General features: G+C 37.3%; 1 protein-coding gene across 3 annotated transcripts in view; it reads right to left on the reverse strand.

Annotated features, from left to right (window-relative positions):
* Positions 1–17,921: 17,921 nt before the first annotated feature.
* Positions 17,922–26,227, reverse strand: part of LOC124181048 (transcription factor SOX-4-like) — a 28,704-nt gene continuing 20,398 nt past the window's right edge. The window contains exons 2-3 of one of the 3 annotated variants that reach the window (XR_006870383.1): positions 23,361–25,772; positions 17,922–18,101 (exon numbers count right to left, since the gene is read on the reverse strand). Coding sequence is in view for 1 of the 3 variants with exons in the window: in XM_046567238.1 (XP_046423194.1) it covers positions 24,603–25,772 (1,170 nt within the window). In the remaining 2 variants the exon portion in view is untranslated. Of the gene's footprint in view, positions 19,658–21,324; positions 25,773–26,227 lie in introns of those variants that run through there. The other 2 variants (XR_006870380.1, XM_046567238.1) reach the window with 2 other exon arrangements.

Here is a 26,227-nt window from a genome sequence, read left to right on the forward strand (position 1 = left end):
TCGAGCTCGAGCGAGTATATGAGAAGGGAAGAGAAACACCAGCCAAAGAACCAACACAGATTTAAAGGGGGAAAAAAAAACACCGTCTTGCTCGAACCTGGCAATGAATTTATATTTATTTTAATCTTTTTTTTACACCGGTTATCCTTTTTTCTTCTTTCTTACCTCGCAATGCTCGTGTATACATACATATATACATGTATATATATTATAATGTATTATTGTTATATTCGTATATTCTACTCGACGGCACAATTCTTTTTGTTCATTTGTTCTTTTCACTGTGCATTTCGATACCTATGTCGTGTGCAGAGGGTTTCGTTGCAACGTATTAATGGTTGAATTCGTAACGATTTCTTACATCGCGATTAGTTAGAATATAAATATGGAACGCGTGAATCGCGCAGCTGTGTATAAGGCAGTTACAAGATGTATAAGATTGCGGTAAAGTGAAACAAGGAAATGATAAGGAATAAATTACGAGTGTGTGTATTCCTTTTCGAATATGTTAACGGCACTGGGGCTTCAATAATCGTTCGGTACTTACGTGTACAGGAAATACAAATTTAATCACATCTTCTGATATATCCGGTGAAACCGGCTTCAACTTATATATACTCGTATTTCGCCGTTACGAATCATCTGGTGTACAGTCACGGAATAATTCTGGAAGATACTTGTCGATACGTATGAAAAAATTTCATCATTCTTCCAAGTTTAACCGGGCTTTTAAACGTGCCTTAACGAAATTAACGTACTAGAATCTATTTCGTTTTTTTTTTTCTTCTTATTTTTATTCTTTCCATTTCGCAATCCAATGTTGAAAATTATTTACAACCGAATGCAAGTTATAGAATTATCCCAGATGCATGACATTGCTCTATACTGATCTCGGTGAATAACATTAACCGCTGTCAATAAAGCAAATAATTCACACCTCTTGCGTTATTATTATAATTATATACATGTGTTTACGTATCTACGACACATACATATTATAGACTCCGTACAAAGTTGTAACAAACGGCAATTGTTACATCGTGAATTTCGTCAGCGCGAAAAAACGAGCAGTAAAATATCGAGTCGTCAACCTCGATCGATAATCGAGTAAAATTTGTGCTGGAAGAGTGTTGGAATCTAGGATTTTTTTACCCGCACGTATCAAGTGCCATAATTTCGGGGATAGACGCGATGAATTAAGGTTGAGGACGCGCGTAATAACGCGCGATGAGAAAATCCGTGTAAACCGAGCAACCGTGGAGGACCTGCGACTTTTCCATTATACCTTACGCCCGGAGCCAGGTGAGCGTATATATCAAGGACTTTTCACGGTTGAGATACTGACGCGGCCTAGGTTATCCGACCGATGTTCAACGTTAAAAGGTGTGTGCTAAGGTGATTCTTTCGCCAGGCTGCTCATTTAGCCGCGTGGCCAATAGCGCGTTGCATGCACAACTCGGCACGTGCTTCAGAAATAATCATTAGACACGGTTCGATATTCCCATGTTTCAGATTCGAAGCGAAACTGTGTCGCATCGAGCGATCGAAATGCAACAGAGGCGACGGTGAAACGCGGCAAGCCGAGGATAAGCGACCGACTGCGCATGTGCGAAACAATTGAGCTCTATTGGTCGGCGAGATCGCGTCGCGGCAACATTTTCGTACGTTAGGCAGTGCAGCCAACTTGATAGAAATGGCGCGAATTTGAAAATAAGAAAACGGTTCTCGAATCAAATACCTACGCGGTAGCATATTTTTCACTCTTGCGGTGCGACAACTTCGCAAAGATTCTTTTTCTTTTACCTTTGACAGCCATTTGAGTATGAATTTGTCGGTTAGTCGGGAAAAATGTTTGGATATAATTCTCACAATCGGTACAACAGCGTCCAGGCTTTTCTTACAATGTGCTACACACGGATAGATAAAATAATAACCCCTGCTCGTGTCCTCGGACGATGCTGTCTTTTGTGAAATCAGCATACACAACGATGTTTGTGTAGTCGAGGTTCTCCTTCGGAGTGAGTTGTATTGACTTAACGTTAATAAATAATTTTTTTTTTCCTACATCAAGCGATATTAGTTGGCGAGTATTTACACTCGCGATTGGCACTGAGTTTTTACATCATTCTACGTTAACTAGGAGTAATAGTTGTTCGGTCGAAGTATCTTGTCTTTTAGTGAAACAGTCACAGATTCGTATAATAAATACGTGTGTGCGCAATAAATTTGGAAAATTTACTGCCGACAGGTCAAGTATTTTTCCTTGGATTAAATAAGCGGTTTATATCCATACAGATATTTTCGTCCTGGGATGCTGCGTATATTATAGATATATATGTTGCAAGGTGAAATACGTATAATATATTACACAAGTTACTAAACATTTTCTGCAGTTAATAGATGTACGCATAAACTTGAATTCTAATTCAAATTCATACGTCTGGACATGTCCTAAACGAATTATCGGACAGCTATATGCAAGATATAATATATACAAATTTTTCACGTGTTTTATTACCGAGATCTGTAATTTCTTATCGCAGTGTAGGTGTATAATTTTATAGTCAAGATCAAGACTGGTACATATCAAACAGCGAGAATCTCAGCAACCCTTCGCCACTAAAAACTGTAAGACTTTTCAGCAGAATACACGCATATTTAAATTGTTTCTTTGAATTTGGTACTTTTATGCTTCAAGATATTAATGACAAGTTTAGCAAATCGTATCTTGCGCCTTCACCCCCTAACTAGATTAAATCGTACAGTAGCGCAACACGTGAACTGAAGAAGATTAAGAATCGGTTGCAATTATATTTATAATACTTACAATGTTTTCGTCAATTTTCCGTTCCGTCCTCCGATCGGTACCAAAACACGTGTGATTGCAGACTCCCACGATTTCCAAAAGTTTGAAACTATGTCACAAGTGATGAAAGAAAAAAACTTGGATAATACGACATCGCCTTGATACGTTAAATTACGAAAACCTTCCCGCAAGTATTCCCGAAAAGGACGTCAGATAAGGTACTAATGACCGAGTCGCTATTAAATATAAACAAGTTTCAATGAACCACAGTTCAATTTCATAGACACGTTGCGTCATTACGTCATCTACATTTACTCTTCTTCTAGTCGGAATCATTTTATCTTTGTTCCATTCCACCGTTCCTCTCACGTTCCGCGTCCCTACGATATTCCATCGTTCCTCTCCTGTTCCGCATTCCCACCCTATTCCATCGTTCCGCTCCAGTTCCGCATTTCTACCCTACTCCCCATTCCCAAAGACCCAGGAAAACGATATTCCATCGTTCCTCTCCTGTTCCGCATTACCACCCTATTCCATCGTTCCGTCTTATTTCCGCATTTCTACCCTACTCCTATTCCCCATTCCCAAAGACCCAGGAAAACTCGAGTTTTAATAAGCGAAACTGGTCTTTGGCGATGCGATGCAGCAGCAGCTGGAGTACTTAAGTGAAATTCGCAATTTCACTCGACGGTGGTCTCGTCGATGACTGTGAAAGGGAGGTCGGGTTGGCGGAAAGGGTTCGAAGAAGAAGAAGAAGAAAAAGAAGGGAATCGGGAAGCGTCGCGTTGCGGCGACACTAAGAATCGCGGATTATACCGATGATGCAGAGAGGCGGGGCATCGGTGGCTAGTATGCGGCTTGCATATTACGCCGTGTGTACCTACGCGATGTAAACAGTGCGGTTGTTGGCAGCCCTCGTGCTCTCGGGAGCAACGCCACGACAGACCTTGAGCGATTATTTTACTGCAACGACCGCCGGCTGCCTGCCTGACTGACTCTGCAGGCAATGCATTCGCGTTGCACTCTGTGCGCAGGATGATAATATCGGTTGCCCGCCTGCCTCACTCTGCCTCTGAACGCATATTATTTGCGACCGTCCGCGGCTCTCTCGTACGCATAAACACACACGCGCGCGTCCAAAGGCCCAGCTGCAGAAGTGAACTGCTGCTGCTGCCCAGTGCGCAGCGCTAGTTTTAATGCGAAATCTCTGTTATGCACACGCGCTATGCATATTGCGACTGTGATCCGACTACTCTGCGTCTCTTCGTCCGACCGCCACGCGCGGATACCGCGATTGCTTTCAATGCACACAGAGCTTTTCTTATCTCTCCCGCACGAATGCCGTGAGCATGCGATTTGTGTAATTACTAATTGCCGTACACTCTGGTCGTTTATTGGGGCCCGATCTGTGTTCTTAACATAGATCCGCGGGTGTCGGAACTCGCGAAAATTTCGATGAAAAAAAAAGAATTCCCTAGATTACAGAGTTTGGTACCAAAAGTTTCTGGTATTGCGTCGTTGATCTGTCGGCTTGGTTAACCACGTTCCCCTGTAGAACGAAAAGAAAACTGCGAGTGATTATAAAACAAGAATAAGATCGCTACGGACCAAATTTACCGATTAAAGATACAAAACCGAATTTCGATTTACGATTAAAGTCATATTTTTCGGTTATGGGTAAAAATAAAAAACAGTCGAGTACCGCGTCTGTTTACACTAACTATAGCCGGAAAAAATTTCTGGGTAGAAAGCATGAAAATATGTTTAGTTGTGTAAACAGAAAATGAATTGCGAAATACGTTGAGAAATATCGTCGTTCTAGAATTCGAAGGACCGTTAGGTATCACCGTTTATTTTTATCTTGTATCAATCACGTTATTCTCGGCTTTATGCGACAGCAAATTAAAAGATTTAAGACCAAGGTATTTCTCAGAGGAGGAAAAAAATATTTCCCTACCCTAACCGTATACATACCCGGAAGATAAATTCCAGCTGTGAAACGACTTCGGACCGATCTAAACCAAGCCTGTAAATTGAGAATCGGTAAAGCATTGTAAAAATGTCTGGCACATTTATTAAGCTCGATGAAAAAGCGTTGATTTTACGTAGTTCCTTTAAATGAATTTCCATCAGACTATACATATAAATTAACCTACGCGGTAAGGAATGTTCATGGAATTTTACCGTCATTAATTTTCGGTCCAGTCTCCAACGTTTTTCCGTGGTCGACTAAATCGGCGCGGAATGCGAAATAGCGATTTTTCCGACACCGTTCCTTCCCGCAGCAGCATCAGCAGCGTTAACACGCGGCGAGATGGAGAGAAACAAATTCAGCAGTAATAACATACCAGCATCGGCGTGGGTCAGAATCTTTGCCAAAACGGAACAACGCTTGGAATTCAGGGAGCGTATTTTCCGCACCCTCTCGACCCCGGGATCCCCGCAATGCTGCGTTTTATCTCGCGCGTGGATGAGAGAAAAGCCCCGAATTTACGTGCCTGTAACGTGTCCGAAGCCTTGGCTAGGTATCAAATTAGATCGCGGCCCGCGAGTTATTTCCCTTGCAGTTTACTAATTTACTAAATAAACGTACCGTTTTCTCCGCTATTCGCCGATATCATCGTCCTCGCGATCTCGACGAATTTATACAAGACGTTTCGAACGTCATCTCGTCTGCAAATATTCGTTACACCGGTTTACCCAAGAGCAGCGAAACGTTGCAACCGATTGACGTACCTCACTCGGTATGCAGATATTGTAACAACGTGTACAACAATGCGAATCATCTTGTACGAGATGTGCTACACGTGCCGCGGTGCATATTCCGCATAACTCTGCGACGAATTTCTCGCACGCGCCGCACGATTTCTGCGGTAAAACCGTGTTTCGTTAAACCGAAAAGAAAACAGACACGTTGCATATTTTTAACGCGAGATTCGATTCGATGTACTCGTAATTTACAATTCTGTTATACGTGTACAGGCTCAGGGATACAGTTTCGAAATGCAAAAACAATGAATATCAACATTTTGATGATACTCGTTTTTTTAAATTACCACAGTACGGAATAGAGTAAACTGACGTTCGTAATAAATTGTCTTGGAATTTAACATTCGGTATTTCGAATAAATTTCGTGTTCGTGCAACTTGTGTTGCAATTTATATTTAATCTTCTTAATTGCGTGACAAATAAATCGAAAACATTGTATTCATTTATATACAACGTGTCGCGATCGTGATCATCCAAGTTTACCGATCAACGCAGTTGGCCAAACGACCCTTTTTACTCGTGCTAGAGAGGGAAAAAAATTTTACCGTACAAACGCTACCGAGATTGTAAAAAAAAAGCTCAATTGTGACATTAGTTTGTTGTCAGAGATCGCCGTCCTTGTTATTCACCGTACAGTACGGTATAATAATGCAATAAAAATCAAGATTTTATATATATATATATATATTCACCCTTCGAGATACGTTTAACATCACGTGTCACGTGACTAAATCGTATTGTCGAATAGAAAATTATTCAAAAATATGTTGTATAAAAACGGCAAATTTTACTCGTCCGTAACCTTGATTTGGCAACAAGATCACGATCCAATGATTAACGACTCCGTAAAAGCCATCAAACTGCATACAAAAGTTATCTATATATATATATATATACTGTACATACGTATATGTGTATAAACTGGTATACACATCGAACTGTGCATGTATCTTATTATACCTAACACGAGGCTCGGGAGTAGCTACGCATGTATTGCTAAACGTTGGCAAATAGTACGAGCGGTAAACGTGTTCAGAGTAGGAGAGACCCAAGAGAGGGGGGGAAGAGAGAGAAAGAGAGAGAGAGAGAGAGAGAGAAGTGAAGAGAGCGGGGGCGGACGCGGTCTGTGTGTGTTGTTTCAATCATTGAAGAACGCAAAAAAATCTTGCTTGGAAAATATTTACCTTCAACGCGTCGCTAAACATAGAGCCACGTTATAATATTAAATGTATATCGGTGCACGTCTATACGTGTATATCATGTATATATATAATACACCACTTGTGCGATACGGACACTCGACTGGCGTTTCACGTCCCCGTACTGACGTGGGTGCAGTTTCAAATAATCCGCAGTAATTACAGTAATGAAATAAAATAGCAGATAAAAAAATTGACGTATTTTAAACGTAATGTCAAAGTAAGCAGTTTTCGTGCAACGAATTGGGCGGAAATTAATTTTTTCCGATTCGGCTAAAATAATACTGGCGAAAAGTGATTTTATAATCATTCGCCTTTTACAACGAACCTCGAAATACCATGCTGGATCAAAACGACCGAGTATGAAATATTAAATTAGAATTGAAAGGAGTTTGAAATAAATTTCACGTATGACTCGAAGTTGTCAAGTTTGTTTTTTTTAAAAAACAGCGAACAATTCGTAAATAGTCACGTACACCTATACGAGCCTGTTATCAGCGGATGAAATATTAGCGCTTGCACGCGGTGTCGATAAAATTGATATTAATCGTCGAGCATTGTGTGCACTCTGCGCGGTCACATGTGTGCACTTAACTACGTGCACGCGTACAATGTATAACACGAGTGGAAAAATGAATGGCACTCTGCCGCAGGTAGTGTTTTTTACGCAGTGAAAATCCATCGTGGCTTCATAGCCACACGACTATTATCCTGCAATTAACTGTAGGTGTTGACAAACAAGATCACCGCTGCATCGACGCACGCGTATGCATGCGAAATATGAGCGATGTACTTGTGTGTGCGTGTGTGTGTGCGTGTATACATATATATATACACACAGACACATACGTATCACGTATATATATATATATATATATATATATGCGCATGACAGCGCAGCGAAGCCACGTGCGCGAAGCCAAGTCCACGTTTCGAGTTCATGAAGAGATTAAATCGCTGCAGACTCGATGTCGCGATCTTCTCCCGATTGTTTCTCCGCGCTGCATCAATGTCACGTACTTATAGTTTTTTTTTTTTTTTATTTTACATTTTTAACGTCTTCGATCGTTGTTTTTTTTTTTTCTTTATTTTTTCTTTTCTCTCGCTTTTGCGCAGCTCGAAGAATCTAAACCTAAACACTCGCGGCCTCGGCACGTGGCCAATACACCCTATAACTAGATTTTCTTGTTACTATAATCTGCGGCGCTAGGCTAGACTGGACCAACATGCACTTGGACATTGTACAGAAGCAACGCACATAGTTTCATGCAGGTACACGTATATTGCAATGTACTTACGTACGTAGGATAATTAAGAGGAAACTCCGAGCATATCGCGACGCGGCATTTTTCCCGGTTTAATTCGTAGTTGGCGCGATGGACAAAAATCGTTTCGAAATTCACGCGCAATTAATCTTCCCTCCGCACATGTACTCCACATATGTACGAATGTAGATTATGCATACACACGTATTTGATTTTGAAATTTATCGATAGCAGGTAATTTACAAATGTGACAAAATTTGAGGGTTGTTTTTAATTATTTGAAGTTGATTTGGGGGTGGGGGCGGTCCGACCGAAATTAGTCACCACCCTAAATTATTCGAGTAAAAGGGTTACGTGTAATTTTTTTCTAACGCTAATTCTAATTAATTTCAACGCCGATGGATCAAAGGTCAACTAACATTGCGCTTACACGTATAAAATGTACCACGCAGCCAGATCCGAAGCGACACTTCGGTGGATTGTAATAATCTCTTAATTACACATGCACGCGTGCGTTGCGAGCCTCGAGGCCGGATACCTGTTCCAGCAGGAACGAGTGAGTTAATTTATTCGTAATACACCTCGCTATTTCTAATTTCTAATCTATTCGCATACATCTGAATGTATATTATAGATAAGCGAGGCATTTGTCGGCTAAACAGGAGAATCGCACATGTATGAATTATACAGAGTTACACACATGCGACCGGTCGGAAATAAATTACTCGTCCGGTGAATCATTTTTTGTTTTCCGCCTATCACCGGCTTTTTGATTATTTATCGTTGTTATTTTTTCTGCCCTGACTGTTTTTTTCATCGCTGCACGTATGTACGTGTATGTGTATGGTAACTTTTTTCAACTACGCTGCATTATGCAATGAACCATGTATCATATCGTACGGTAAACGACTCGCAGACGTCTCCGTAAGTGGGATATTCACCGGCTATTGTGTCTGCCGGCATTCGTATACGTAATAAACTCGAGGCGATAATTAATTAATTGCGCGGAACGCGATGAAACGAGGAAGATAAATAACGTTCGAGATTGAAGTAAAAACGTTTTTGCGAGTATGAAGAATTGGCAAAATAATATCGACGGTAACTAATTTACAAATTCGCATACGCGGAAGAAGAGCTAATAGGATAATAATATTTGAGGAAGTTATTAGGCATATATTTAATTATGAAAGATCGTTATTAACAAGTATTAAAAAATCGCGACACTGGCGCCATTATATGCAAATTTGAAGTCGGAAGAATAAACAAAAAAAGAAATCACTCAACATACATATTAATAACTACAGAATCACGCTGGGGATTTTCAATAAGTTAATTTAAACATTATTCATTGACAAATAATTGCCCTTTTTTTCTTCGTAAATTCAACATTTTCCTTTAAATACTCGGCAATTGCACGTAAATTAGTATTTTTAAAATTCTCTAGCTATAGACATGTAGATCGAGTGGTATTTTTTAACCTTTTTCTTTTTTGTTTCCAGATTGAAATTTTCATCAGTTACACTGCGTGCTGCAAAATTCAACATGTCTCGATGGAATGTCTCCAGTGCCGCTATTTTTCAATATTTGCTGACAACAATTTTTTGTATTATACTTAATTACACGCCTAATAACTTCCTTAAGTATCATTATCTCATTACCTTTTCTTCCATCGAAAAAAACCTGGTCATCCCTAAATTGTTTCGTACAAAACGCCATCGACACGTATCGTTCGGTTTAGAATTATACATTTTTTTTCTCATGGTTTCGAACGTTACAGTCACGGTACGGAAACATATTTCGTGACGATTGTTTTAGCCCCGATACAATCCAATCGATCTGGACTAAAATTTCGATCCTTCTGTATACCAGCGTTTATTATATCTGTGCAGTGACGAATATATGTATATAGGTATAACGTACGTAAAAAATAAAAAATATACAAAACAACGATATCTCGATGACTGCAGTCCCAATTTGTTTGTTATCTTGCTTATACGGTAAGCGCTTCGGAAACGAGGCTGCATGTGTCCGATTTAACCTTTGCTACTGATCGGCGTTGCACTCGAGCAGCGATGTGTCCGTACATTTATACGCGCCATTTATACACATACTGTACAACGTACCTGACACGTGGGGAAATAGATGAATATTATACACACATGACAGTTCGAACCGCGCGACGATAATTTGACCAATCAAATGCATTTTCAGCACTTTTTTTCTCGCCTGCAACAATACCTTTTTTTTTTAATAGTATTCCTTTATTTCTTAGACCGAACGTGAAAAAAATTGATCAAAAATCAAGGAAATCAAGACACCTTTCCGCGTTTCGAAAGGATGAAAAAAAAAAATAAGACAAAACTGATCTCATACCCAGGTGTCCAGAATTGTAACACGCGCGATACGTGCGGCTAATAAATACAGCGTCGAACAGAGACCTGATTAGCCGTGATCGTTTTAGGTAAATTATCCGAATACGTATAAAGCCGCGGGAACGGAACTTCGTGCCAGGTACTGATCTCCTGTTTCGCAACGTCGAGTCTAACATCCAGCGAAGAAAGAGGCGTGGCGGAGGGGATGAAGGCAGGGGAAAAAATTACTTTTACAATTAAATATCGAGCCGGCTGAAATAATCGCCCATTTACAGGGCCGACATACGGTGTCTTCCGAAATGATGGATTGCTGCTGCACCGAACGCCGAATGTTCCTGTTTAATACGCAAGGTTTCGCTCGTGACGCAGGTATATCGAACACCTATAACTCTTGTCGCATAAACGTGTACGTATTTATGTGAATACACATGTAGATACATTCACGGTATACGCGATTTGAATGATGTGTGTACGTAACGGACGACGGTCAAGATATAACGCGTGATAATCTTTCTGTTTATTCATTTAGATACGGCCCTAACCTAGCCTAACCTAACAAATTACAGGTGTCGCATGTTTTCGGGGCTTAATGTCTGCGTGTGTGTGCACAGCTACGCACACACGTACCTGTGTATCAAGAGAAACTTGCAGTGCAATCAGCAATTATCGTATACGATATCCGACGTGTGCGATTAACGATGCGAAGCGTCGCTGCAACGGCATCATCATCGTCGTCGTCGTCGTCGTCGTCGTCGTCGTCGGCCGGTGGTGGTAAATCCGTGATGTGGAACACAGACAAGAGTCACACATGTGTCACCGATCACCTTCCTACGCCTTAATAGGCGCACTCGTTAATCGGCTACCGTCTGCGGATTGTTTGGCTAGCAATTTCGCAGCTCGGTTGCGTGTCGTGCATGCCCTCGTATCGCGTCCTCTCGACGACTTATTATTCATGTTTTTTTTTTTTGTTTTACTCCTCTCGTCGTCGTCTTCTTATTAACGCTGCGCGATTTATTGCACCTGCGATTAATCGGTTTGCGTTCGTGCAAATTTGTCAAAGTCAAACCTTACGCCCGAAAATTTTCCGTCCGACGACGTAACGAGTGTCCTACTTTTCATTCTTGTAATCATTGTCGTAATCAAAATCAGATAGGATTTTCGATCGTCAATTTTGGTATCTTACGGATTTGTAAGCGGAACAACGGGAGTTTTATTGAAACTTGAAACTTGTCGGAACGACAAATCAACGGTAAACACGCGGCGTGACGTACGACGTCTGCCGGCTGCTCAGCTCAGCTTTTCGATAGCTCGTTTCGACCTTTTTACGGATTAATATGGACATTTTTTTTAACGACGCGTCGAGCTGGCGACGGATAGAAACAATTGGTAGCCTCAATCTTCCTCTCAACGAGTCACGGATACCAGTTTGGATGGTGAATGTAGGCGCGGAACCCTTCGTTCGACCAATATGGCGTCTGCTCTAACCTCAACGTCTGAAACTCGAACGAAACTGTTCCAAACGCTCGTTCAGTTTTCACATCTCCCTGTACCAGAGTCGTCGAACTCTGATTTCATCCGAGGCGTGCCCGAGAACCAGGTCTCAATATCTCCTCCTTGCCAGCTCGAAAACCGTTGGCTGGTGATTTCGTAGAACAATTTCAACATCCGATCCGTTGCCACAAGCTTATATTATACCTACATGCGTCGCTATCTGTGTACCTATAATAACACGTAGCCGCTCCGCAAGGCCTGCAGGATAATTTTCGGCTCTCTACCAAGCGGAGTAAAGAAATAGACGGTGTGATAAAATTGATGAAGAACGAAGTGAAATAAGAATAATGAGAAACATAACTATTCCGTGCACACTTACCCAGGTCGAGACGCTCTCGAATCAACTGTTGCGGTATCGACGCAAGAATATATGTATTTCAACACAGCTGCCTATTAAGTTATATATATATATATATATATATATATATATAAATATTATTAAATATAGTCTGGGACAAGGTATAGAAGGAGTTAAATAAATTCCCCGAACAACTGAATTGTCAGGATAACGGTTTTTGGTCTGTGGTGATTTTTTTTTTTTTTTCAAATATTTTTTAATAATTTTGATAAAAAATGATATAAATCGGGTACTTAATAACAAGATAATAAGTATTATAAACAAGGGGGGGGGGGACTAAATACAAAATGTACATTTTTTTCTGTTTTAAAGTTAGTCAGTATAACTTCATTTCGCAGTAATAATAATAACATTATATTATTATTACGATTACTATTATTATTATTATTATTATTATTCATGTATTTATGTATATGTATAGTCTGTAAACTTAAGAGAACTAGAATAGATAACTAGCGGTGTTGTAATAATAGGTTAAAAGTGTCGGTAAATTGTTATACTGTATTGTTTTTCGCCCCTCTCGTTTAAGAGGTTTCGAAAATTTATACGCGGTACAAGCGCGGTTGTAAAACTTTTCCGTTTACGCAGCAAAATCTATTCGATCATGCGTGTGTAAATATAAAAAAAATCCGTGTACGATGCCGCATTGTTCAAATAGAAATTTCGTTCCTCTTTTTTCCCCGCGATCCCCCGACATAAAAAACTTCTTCCCTTCGTCTCTTGCACCTTTGCATCCTTTCGTTTTAACTTTACCCACGAAAAAACAACGAACGCTAAGAATCAAAGGCAAGATCGGAATCAAGATAACATGGCGAAACAAGTGAGGGAATACAAAATCGAAGAATAATAACGAAATTGAATAATGATTGAAAATTTCAATTACACCAATAATCATAAAAATAATAATACGACATAGAGACAAGCATAGGTATATATACTCGCGAAAAAAAAAATAACTTTAAAAATAGGGATCAATTCATTTTGCATTGATCGATCGGTTTACACGGTAGATAAATTATAATAGTAATAGCCGTAGCATACAATTAATTGAGTGAAATGATAGGCGTTATTACGTTAATGAACTTGACTTCTTGTAAAAATATTGCTACATTTTTATCATATTTTCTTAATCGTTATTATTATGATTATTATTATTATTATTATTCAGTATTATTATTACTATTACTGTTATTATTAGTATTAATATTAATTACTTCATTTTTTTTTTTTTTTTTTTTTTTTTTGAGAGGTTTTTCACGTTTTTCACCATTTTTTTTTTCTTTTTCTTTTTGTTGTAAATTACTGTTTTCATTTTTTTCCCTCTCCTCTTAAACGTTATCAACTCTGTTTGCAAAAAATAGATTATTTTTTTTTTTTTTCATCGTTTTACTTTTAATTTCCATTTCGGCCGAAATTGGTGCGCTTTTTATTACCACTTTCTTCTCCAGTTTTTATTCCCCATCCCTTTCCACAAACTCTTTCCATCCTTACCGATTATCTCATTCAAAGCGGTTTGGCCTTTCATGATTCTAATATTACAGGGTATAACAATATATTTGTAAGTAAAATAATACCGTTATAATATAAATAAATATTCAACACAACGTTTTCTCAAATGAAACCTCGGCGTGCATCGTTCAAAGTCTTTTCGTCTTTTCGGTTTGCAATGAATCAATTGCAATGTCGATTTCTATGAATAATTTCACGAAATTGTTTAATTCGATTCTTGTTCGTACTATTTTATAGGTATATTTTTTTTGTTTTTTTTTTTTTTTTGCCTCCCTCGTATTTCTTTTCCCTGACAAGACGCGAATCAAATGATAATTAATCGTTACACGATGTAACGCCAGAGGGAAACGAAAGATTTCCAACGAAATAAAGAAACTCGGGTAAAACAGAGAGAGAGAGAGAGAGAGAAAAAGAGAGAGAGAGAACATAAAAGAAATGAGAAGAATATATTAGCCGTGGAACGGAACTGAATTAAGATGAAAGTAATAAGGTTTGTAATAAAATAGAGGGAAAAAAAAGCCGAATAAAGGAGAAAAAAACAAAAAAAAACTTCGTAAAATAACGGCATATAAAAAGTTAAGATTTCTGTATTTAATTTTTTGTTTTCATAATTTGTTTGTTCGGTTTTGTTTTTTACTCCTCGCTACACCTCTCATTTCAATTGGACATATATACACGCTAAAAATTTGTTAAAAACTACTACACACCTATCTGCTTTATCGTATATATATATATAATATTCATGTATATAATATATGTTATATAATATCAATCTTACGGTTTAAAAATTGGAAAATCCTAATTTTAACACACGATTGTTGCGTGTAAAATTTCCACATGGTTTAAAGAAAACATTGCTTACTCACAGCGTTACCCATTCGGTTTCCCTGCCTTGTTGCTTTCATTTTCTTTTCATCGGCGTTATCATTATTATTGTTATCGTTATTGTTATAATTATTATTACTGTTTACGTCATTATCATACGTACCGTTACTCTTATTATTATCGTTATTACTACTATCGTTATTGTTACGTCATTACCATAAACTATCATCGTTAATATTATTAATTTTACAGACGTTGTCGTTGAGCATTGATTTGTATGTGATTTTTTGTTTGTTTGTTTGTTTGTTTGTGTTTTTTTTTTTTTATCATTATTATTCATCTGAAAACTACCCTAATTTAGTTTTAAAAAAATTCTTTGTCTCTCTCTTTTTCTGTACTCATATAATACACCCACAGCAAGCCTATAGATGCACGAAACATTGTATATATTTTTTTCATATGTCTAATAAATATATTTACGCGTTATCGTTATTTGACTGAGGTTTGAGGCGTGTGTCCTTGTCTCTGATTCACCAAGTCGAAATTTTACCAGCAACAGCCATAATAATGGAAAATATACAACGCAAGAGGCATATCGTAAAAATGAGAGATCGAAACTGTATATTTTTGGGAACTCCTTAATTTTTAACCAATCATCTGTTCGTTCAATTTGTTTTCATATTCTTTCTTCTCCAATTGACATCGGATCGAAGCGATTTTCCACTAAAAATTGATCGTTTCACGCAACATCTGCGATTTCGATCACGCAATATTTTCGAAATGCCCCGAGCGTTGATATATCATCAATTTGTTAATAGTGTCTAATATAATTTGTAACATTTATTTTTTAAGACAAAAACTATCATTACTTTGTTTTTGTTCATTTTATAAATTCAATTTTTCTTTTTTTTTTCTGCTCTCATTTTCATCACGTTTTTCTTTTCTCTTTTTTTTGTTTTTTTTTTTTTTTTTTGTTACTTTTTTATCAAATGCTTGTCGATTCACTCGTCATGTATAATTTTTGCCGAATTTGTTTGTTTATTCTCTCGCTTTTCGTTTGATTTCTTTTTTTCTGTGTCATGCCTCTTAAAAAGTGTTGTTTTCCTTCACTGTTACCATATGTACGAATATACATATATTTTTATATATTTAATTCAATGTGTGTGTGTGTGTGTGTGTGTGTGTGTGTGTGTATATATATACGAGCTATATATCGATTTATAATATAACTTATTATTCTCCAATCACAATTTGCGCAAATATATAATATATAATACAAACCACTTTCACATAGACGATTATTAAGCCACGAAAATTAATAATATGCATATTATACGCGAGGAAAATATGTGTATGCACTTTTTTTTTTTTTTTTTTTTTCTTACATATATATTTTTGTCGTTTGTGTACTTTTTTTTCTTTTTCTTTATTTCTTATCTTCCTTCCTTCCTTCTTTCTTTCATCTTACATATCAATCTGCTTATGACTCTAAGTTTTCCAGTTATCCCAAATCGAATTCAATTTTCATGTTTTTCCATTTCAGGACAAATTTGGATCGGGTCGCACGATCAATCGTATTATTTTACGATAGAGTTGACCCGTGTATAATGCGTCGAAGATGAAACGTGTTGCATTTTCATTATTTGCTCCAAATTTGCCGCTTTGCCAATAGTCGTCATATCGATCAACAACTTTTATCGCTGTCCTACCTTTCACCACATTCGAGTAAAGTGAAATAAAGAAAAATAAAAATATATATATATATAAACGAATATCAAGAGAACGAAGAAAAATTTCTGAAAAAAAAAAAAAAACTTTTCACTCATCATTAATACGTGTCAAATTTGTATTAAAAATTTGTAATCTCGATACCGTGATCGAAACTTTCGCCTTAGCGAAAGGTAGAAAAATCATAGATGGAGAAAAACGAAACATTTGAAGAATTGTTTTTTTTTTTTTTTTACCCCCCAAACGAATCGCGCAAAAACTGTACAATCTATGAAGGTGTTGAAGAAGAAAAACTGATGCGAAATTTGAAAAAATGAAAACGAAATATCTTATCGTGACGAAAGTTGCCAATTATTTATCAACGTTTTTATACTTGAAAAATTACATTTTATTTCAGAGCCTGCACAGTTCAAAATACAAGACGCGCGTTGAGAAAAAGCTAATACATTACTGGCCCATCACCCAATTATTTTACCGCATTTTAGACAACTTTATTCCAAAAGGGAAATTACAGTAACCTAATTTTTTCATCTTCTTTGCTCACACGTATTTTTTATTTTTATTGTTTTTCTTCATTTTCACGTTACACATCATGCGAGCGTAATATTATCACGAGACAACAGTGAGGAGAAGCTAGATCAATTGCGGATAACAAGTAAAGTCAGTGGAAAAAATCGAAAAGTTCGGCTCGAAGCAAGCGCGCGATTTTACAATATTACGAACGTCAGATCTGTGTTTTATTTTATTTATTTTATTTTTATTTTTTTTTTTTTACGTGAAACGAAATTGATATGTGTCCGTCCTAATTTTCATATTAATCAACGACTTGAACAAAATCCAGTTACGTACACGGTACGCACATAATAATATTATAACGTTATTACATATCTCCTATTACATGTCTCGTCTTTTTACATATACAGTATAGTATAATATTTATATATATATAATATAAGTAATGCACTTCCGCTAATATAATATTATACACAATACTCGTTAATATTACAAAATTGGCAGTTTTCGTTGAGTTGATTTCGTTCCCAAAATAAGTTTTTTTTTTTATTTTTTTTTTTTTTTTCTCTCCTTTCTTTACCTTTTTCGAATTTTACTTCTCCATCTTTCTAATCGACAAAATATTATTATTGTTATTTATCATCATTTTCCTTATTTCTTCTTTCATTCGACAATCACGCTTTTCATTTTTCTCGTGTTTAATTTGTGCCTTCTGTTTTTTTTTTTTTTTTTTTGTTACAAAGGTGGGGCAGCACAACGCACGCTACACACACGGTGAAAATCTGCACGCAATTTTATCGATGATTACGTCTTTCGACGAAACAATAATTGTATTAACGTTCTGTAATTTTTCAATATTTATTCAAGCTTCGTCTTTATTGAACAAAATTTTGTTATACTGTCTTTCCATCTTTTCAACTCGCTCTCTCTCTTTCTTTGTCTTTCTGTCTCGCTCTTTTCACCGCCAATAGCTTCAATTTATTTTTGTTCAATTTTTTCATGATACTTTACTTTGTTTTTTTTTCTTGTTTTTTTTTTTTTTTTCCATTTAATCATTATTCTGATTCCAGAGATGTTCACAGCCTGCATATGTTATAATAGTGTGAGGTTTCCTAGTTAATTGTTTACAAATTGACCACTTTTCCATTGATTCCTTCAATTTCCCTAGTTTGCGTTATTGTTTGTCTTTCTCCCTTTCTCTCTCTCTTCCTTTCGCGTCGTCTCCTATATCTGTGGCTTTTATCTTTCTATTTTCATTTTGCATATGTATATATGTATATATAACTTGGGTTATTCACAATGATAATAATAATGATAGTAATAACGAATGTGTCTTTTGCACGTCTGTTTCCGCAACAATTTATCACCTCGATTTCCGTTTCCATCGCTTGTATGCATGTCTTTTTGTTTGTTTTTGTATTTTTCCAACCTACATATATATATATATATATCTTTTTATTTTCGATCCTATCGTTTGTCTCTGTTATACCCATTGCTTCTCATTGTGTCTCCTTTGTGTCACTATATTTCACATGTTGTGCGAATACATTATGTAATATATATTGGTATACATATAGATGTTATATAAGAGACGATTGTTTAATAATAACGAATTGCGTCGGTATATTATTGACGATTACACATATATATATATATACATATATATTACATATTGATTCGGTGTTCCAAAAGTTTGTACGCGCGTGTAAATATTCGTTATAGTATAATCTAAACAATAATCATCTATCTAAATGATTTATTTCATTTCGTATTATTATTTTTGTATCACCACGCGTTTCTCCATTTTTTACCTCAGCTATATCTTTTTCCTGAATAAAAGTTATTTTCGCGTCATGCCTCGTTTTTAGTATTACTGTTATTATTATTTCTTTTTTTTTTTTTTTCTTTGTTCTCTCTTCACATTTTGGCCCTGCATGTTTCATCAAATTTTGTACAAAGTTACCAGTATTATTGTTTGCTTGTTTGTTTCGTTGAAATAAAAAAAAAAAACATCTATTAAAATCCCATCTTTTCGCTTTTGTCAAATTTAATCGTAATATACGTAATATTTCTTATTCCTTCCCGTATTTTCTCCGTTTGTGCAGAAATAGGCACTATTTCACGGTATGATTGAACAAATATTGGAGTTTGAGAAAAAAGAAAAACAAAGATGGAAAATAAAAAATTGCAATCGCACATCCCTGAACAATTGCATGTATTAGAAGATATACATACATACATATAATATATAAATATATTGTCGATCGATCGTAAAACTTTATTTTATATTTCTTTATTTGTGTGTGTGTGTGTGTGTGTGTGTGTGTGTGTGTGTGTGTGTATGTATATATATATTTTTTTTTTTGCTGTCGTTTTACGAATTAAGTTTGGTTTTCTTTTTTTTCCTTGTTTTCCCCCCTTTAGTTCGGTTCCTTTTTATCCGCCGCTACGTATATGATAAGGACAATATGCAGACCGTGTATACGTGTATGATATATATATATATATATGTATATATATATAATATAAGTGTATACCTGTATTACATAGGGGATATTAAATATACATCGTAGTAATTGATTAATCGCTACGTAAATATTTAACGCGTCATCGCCATTTGAAATCAAAGTTTTTCTCTTACAACGCTGCCACCGAACCCCGGCCATCCAAATCCGAAATTTCCTTCCTCCGCGTTGTGCAAATTTTATTAAAATATAAAATATACGTACTACGATAACTTGCCATTTTCCCGTCCCTCACTCTCTCTCTTTTTTTCTGCCTCTCACACACACGAATAAAATACTTACGTCCATTCCGTTTTGTTTTATGTGCTTTATGTATAACATCGCACACACACACTCAAATATGTGTACATATAAATACGCTCAATTGGTGACGAGCCATAAGGTATGCCATGATGCATCATTTATATTATACTGGGCCAAAAAAAACGAAGAATTTTTTTTTTTCAACGGTACCGTAAAAACATTGTTCACGAGGACAAATAAAAATTATCCTCAAAGTTTGAGCCCTTAATATTAATATTAAGGGGCGTATCGTTACATCTATTGATTTTTTCACAGTTACCGCATTTTTTTTACCCAAAATCCGTCAATTATCAATCTGAAAAATTTTATCAATACACATTTTTGAAGGAAATTAAATTTCCTACAAAAAAGCTCTCCAACTAAATTGACGTAGATTGAGCCGTTTCCTTGTAGTTCTTCGGTTTTTTTTTTTTTTTTTGGCCCAGTCTAATTTACACAGTGACCGCCTATGCAATGGTGCAGAGTGTGCGTGTATTATTTTATACACATGTACATTATAATATATCGTATAATACGCATACCTACACATTATATACGTACATATTCGTAGGAATTGCTAGTTTTTTTGTTTTTTTTTTCCAGGTGCGTATGTCGCGTGTGCGTGTGTGTGTGTGTATGCTAGCGATTAGCGTTGCCGAGAAAAGTTATTCTTAATAAAATCCGAACGATAAGAATAAAAATAATAATGATAACAGTAACGGTAATGATATTAATAATAATAATAATAATAATACATAGTAAAATAACGCGAAATAAACAAGCTACAAAGCACAAATGATGAGATCAAGATTTGATAATTGTATAATACTACACTCCTACAATTGTTTGTGTTTTTTTTTTTATTTTGTCACTTTTTTTCTATTCTAATTTCAATCAATCGCTCGCCGTGCGAACTTTTGTCTACGTATATATATATATGCTGTAACACGTTGTTTACCGATCGATATGACGTTGTATGTATATTTTTCTTCTGACCCCGTTATATATACTTATACTGCACCTACCTATGAAATAATAATAATAATGACGATAGTAATAATAATAATGACAATAATAATAGTTTGAAAAACTGCCAAGAATTATAGAAAGTAAAAAAATAAGGAGAAATCAAAGACAGATGAAAGAAAACACTGTGTAAAAAATATGAAAGAATTTTTTTTTCTTTACTCTCCCCATACTCGCGCACCTCTCTCTACCTCTCACATCAATTTTTATAAAACTGAAACAATATTTTATCAACAAATACCGCTATGTATAAACTTATACGCCTACATCTTTACATGTATTACATGATACTTCATCGATAATAATTATTAACAATAATGATAATAATAATAATAATAATAATAAGAAGAAGAAGAAGAAGAATTGTTACAATAATAATAGTAGTAGTAGTAGTAATAATAATAATAATAATAATAATGATAATAATGATAGTAATAATCATAACGAATGAGAAAGTAACGTATCTACGTATGTAAAAAATATTTATACATATTAGGTTGGTGTGTGTTTGTGTTTGCGCGTGTAGGCGAGTACCTTCCGCCGTGGGAACATGCCGGTGGACGTTTTTTTTTTTTTTTTGTTTTTTTTTTTTTCGTTTTTCAACCCTTCGTTACACGAACCGCGCTTCTGCACACGTTGCGTACTACTACTATATTCATTGTATAAACATGCATTTTAAAACTGCATACCGTCTCTTGTGTTCGTATACTATTTGGGGCGCCGCGGCGTTGCGCGGGATAATTAATTTCGTTCCGTTTTTTTTTTTTTTTTTTTTTTTTTTCTCCCTTGTCATTTCCGAAACTACGCGAGCACATCAACAGCAGCAGCAACAATAACAACAACAATAACAACAACAACAATAATAATAATAATAATAATAAAATCAATATGTTCGATTCGCTTGAACGTATAACGGGGAACGCGTGAGTAAGGAAGGGTTTCGAAAACACGACAGTGTGTATGTGTATTTATGCGCGTGTGTGTGTGTTTAAAACATTACATGGTTACTCTCATATGCCTTACTCCCTGCCTTTTTTTTTATTTCTTTTTGTTTTTTGTTTTTTACGTAATATTATTTTCGACACTACAATCACATTGTATGAAGGAAAAATAAAAAAAAAATATATATATATATATATATATATACATATTCTGTTGGCAGATTTCGAGAACCGATAGACCAAAATTGCCATTCTTAATAGATCATAGGTGTGATTCGTTGGTAGATAATTTCAATAAGCAAGATAATCGTTGAGGCTCTCCCAATGGGGATTGATCGAAAAGACCGAATCGAGTAATCAATATGCTTGTTTTTTAGTTTTTTTTTTTTCTATTTTCTTTCCATCGACTTTATTGCTATCGTATTCCTTTTTCCTTATTCTTCTTCTTCGTTTATTCGCCAATATGTATATATTATATGACGGTCACTAGGTGTGTTACGCTTGGCAAGGCGATCGCGAGCAAGGTGGCGGAATGACGCCACATAACGCCTTTCGTAACGGAGGTAAGAAATAATAATAAAGAAAACAAAAGAAAAAAAAAAAAGGTCTAGTTTGCTGTACACAGTACAATTACGAAAGAAAAGTACGAATTTGCGGGCAGAAAAAATAAAAAAAAAAGAAGAATAATATCTAGTCATTTTTTCGAAACTTTTTCTCCTACGATCCAGCTATCACACACATGTTATACTTTATCGTGTGTGTGTTTGTGTCTATTTCTGCGTCCATGCATTTATTCATGTATTTACGAATTAATTCGTGCATGTTGCGTGTGTGTATGTCTATATATTATATGTATATTACAAAAAAAAAAACATGTATTAACAACGCGGCGATTCAAATGTAGAGATAAATAAAGAAGGGAAAACATTCAGAACGGAAGGGGGGGGGGGGGGGGGAAGAATACCAAACGGTTCGAAAGAAAATTGACGAGAAAAAAGATCCATCTTCCGAATTTTACAGAACTAAACGAAATTACGAAGGTTGTGTATTGTTTTCTCGTTTCCCTTTTAGTCCTCCTTTAGCTTGATTTTTCTTCTTATTTCTTTTAGGCGGAGCGGGGGGGGTCGATTTAGTAAATTTTCATCACCACCTACCCGCGTTCACGTATACAAAAAGAGGGAAAAAAAATGGGACACAAGAAATGGGTTAAAATCGTTCGGAAGGGAAATGTGAAAAGAAGGAATCTGTACTATGTGTATATATACATACAATAAAGTGTGGGAAATCCCCCCCCCCCCCCACTCAAAAAAACGTAATGGAAAAAAAAAAACTCCCTAGACTCTCGGAAACGTAGACCGTATAATAAACAACTTCGAGGGGTTGTTTGGTTGGTATTTAAAATTGATGCAGGAATTCAAGGAATCAGCTGGATGCATCAGCTGTTGGTGTATAAAAAAAGGCAAGGCAAGGCAAGGCAAGGGGGCGTTTAGATCAACTGGTACAGCTTGAAAGAACCGGCCGAAACGTCGGCGACAAAATAACCTTATAAAGTGTGCGTATAATTCGGCGAAAGAACACCGAAGCGCGCTGCCTGAACCCTGAATATGAGCGAGGATCCAACGGTGTGTGAACAGGAAACAGCTGTAGTTTGGGCCCGCTTCCGGTCCGCGACACCGCCACCCAGACAAACCTCTCTCTCTCTCTCTATTTCTCTATTTCTCTCTCCTAGCCTTGCCTTGCCTTTCCATTCCTGTGTATCTACGATGTTACTGTACACGCGTCTCTGCGTCATTTATACAACGCGGTATTATTTTATACAGGACTAGTATATTACGTGAACAAACTGAACTGCCGCGGCATTTCAAAGTTTTCGACAAATTGCCAAGGTTTCGGATTTTCTTCTTAATCGTTTGGTGAATTTTCAAGAAATTTCAACGGTTTTCTCATCGCCTCGTCTCGGGTGTTCCGTTTTCTTTTACTTGTTTTAGACTGAAGGTAGGTGAAAATTGTTTTAATATAATGCAATAATTATCGTACGTACGTGTACGAGATTTTTCGATCGCATCAAGCTTGATCGAAAATTGTTGTGGCAAGGTACGGAAGATTGAATGATAAACTCATGGAAGGTACTCTAAACGTTGAACTAAAATTTTAATTACCGATCGTTGACGGACCGCGGAACAGAAAAAGATTTTAATAAAAACTTGATATTCCCGTCAAGCTTGATGGACAAAAATTACGGTACACGCGACAAACGGTTTCAAAAATTTACAATTTCACCCGACTCGCGAGAACTTTGGAAAAACTTTACCTTCCGGTACCCACGGCACGAAACGATTATACGTCGAAACTACCGCATCATGGCTCAAGTTTAAAATCTGCACAGCGACGAAATTTTTCCACCAATCCAAAACGTAAGTTATCGGAGCTTGTTAAATTTTTGTTCAAAGCGATGGCTAAGGTTGGCGGAGGTTCGTAACAAGAGAACAAAAAGCCTCGGCTTTCTCACTCACTTTCCCCTCTATATTTCTTTCCTTCTTTCTTTCCCTCTACCGATATCGAAGCAAAGAGATCAAACGGCAGCTTCTTAACATTGACTTGTATACAATATACATACCTTAATACGATAATAATATTAATAATAATAATAATGATAATAATAATAATAATAATCTACACAACTTAAAACTCGACGCGCGTCTTTCTTATCCATCCTATATATAGTTCACCGTAACTGAACTTCAACTTATATCATACAATCTATACCAATATATATAATATTTTTGTTACTTGACTTATCGAGGTTTGTTATGTTTATGTATATACGTATGTATAATATATATACTGTGTATAAAAGGAAAAAAAAAAAGAAAAAAAAAAGAAAGAAAGAAAAAGAAACATATATCGCAAGAAGGTGAAGAACCATCCCCGATCAGTACGAGACCCACTCATTGTCGACACCGATGTCGGAAAGCATGTCCGTAACGTCGGGTGTACATGAGAATTCGAAATGTGACCCGCTGCTTGAGCTGTCGGTTTCAAACGAGTCGAGATCGGTGGCTATGGTGTCGATGTCGAGATCGAGCTTGAAGTCACAGGGTTGAATTTGGAAGAGATCGGTGAGACAGTCGAGGTCGGCAAGGGGGTTCGTGCTCTCCTCCATTTTAACAACCGGTGTCGAAGCCGAGCATCCGGTCGTCGTTGATCCGGTGCTGGTGGCCGTAGCCGCAGCCTCGAGTGGTTCCTCCTTGACGGGGAAACCCTTGCAGGACGTCGAGGACGAGGCGGAGACGGAGGTGGTGGTGGAGGACGAGGACGAGCAGGAACTCGAGGATAGCACGGAGTTCCTCGGGTAGTTCCTTATCTCCGAAAATGGCCTTATCGGGCTCGACGCCACGATGGTGTCGGCGCCGCAGGTGAACTCTGGAAGCTCGACGACCTCCTGCTTGATGTCACCCTCCCGCTTCACCTTCGACGGCGTCCCGATCGAAGTACAATCGGCGTAAGCGTCCTCGTAAAAGCTCGCCGACTCCGGCGAGTCGGGGAACCGGGTGTCGCAAGATGGGCTGTTCGGCACCTTGGCAGTTATTGTCGGTGGTGTCGGTGTGTAAACCGAGCCCCGCTTGTCCAGGGCCAGTCTGGCCTTTAGCCTAGACAGAGGACTCGTTGTCGGTACCGACTGGAGCCTCTTTACGGGTGTCTGAAGGCTGCTGTTGTTGTTGGAGTCGTTCTTGTGCTGGATCTTCGTCACCCCGGACGTCGCGGACTGTTGTTGCTGCTGTTGTTGTTGCTGCTTCTTCGAGGTCTTCTTAGGCGCGTCTTTGGCCTTCGGGGACGGCGCTGGTTTCGTTGTCTTTTTTCGCGGCCTGTACTTGTAGTCCGGATACTCCGTCATATGGTATTGACGAAGGGTCTCAGCCTCCACTATGAAAGGTTTCCTCTCGGCCTCGTCCAACGTCTTCCAACGTCTACCCAACCTCTTGCTTATCTCCGCGTTGTGCATGTCCGGCTGTGCCTCGCAGATTTTTCTACGCTCGATCTGCGACCACACCATGAACGCGTTCATCGGACGTTTTACGTGGTTTGGGTTGTTCTTTTTAGTCTGTAACATAAAAGGGAGAACGATCTTGTTTAGTACGCGCATATGATTGCCCCACTCTTAACGTTGCAACGTATAACATATCGATATTCGTCGTAGTGTTCACGAAGATGAAAAAACAAAAAAGCCATCCAAAAGTTGCACCCGGTTTTACAAGCTGGTTATCACCCAACGGATAAACCAAGCCCTTTGGGAGTGGCGCGGAACAGCTGTGTAACTAGAGTTTCCCAAACGACGCGAGGTGGTCCTTTGAACATGTACCGCGCGATTGAAATAAACGCTTCACGGCGCATCCAGATTGGAATAAGTTGTTATCGTCATGACGGGAAACGACACGGTGACAGTTATAGTTTTCGACAAAAGGTACGATACGCAATTAAACGACGACGTTATAACAATTTGGTTTACGACGATATTACATCTTCACATTTGTTTTACCTTCATACGGTAGGTACGTA

Source organism: Neodiprion fabricii, chromosome 1, assembly GCF_021155785.1.
Source record: "Neodiprion fabricii isolate iyNeoFabr1 chromosome 1, iyNeoFabr1.1, whole genome shotgun sequence".
NCBI lineage: Eukaryota > Metazoa > Arthropoda > Insecta > Hymenoptera > Diprionidae > Neodiprion > Neodiprion fabricii.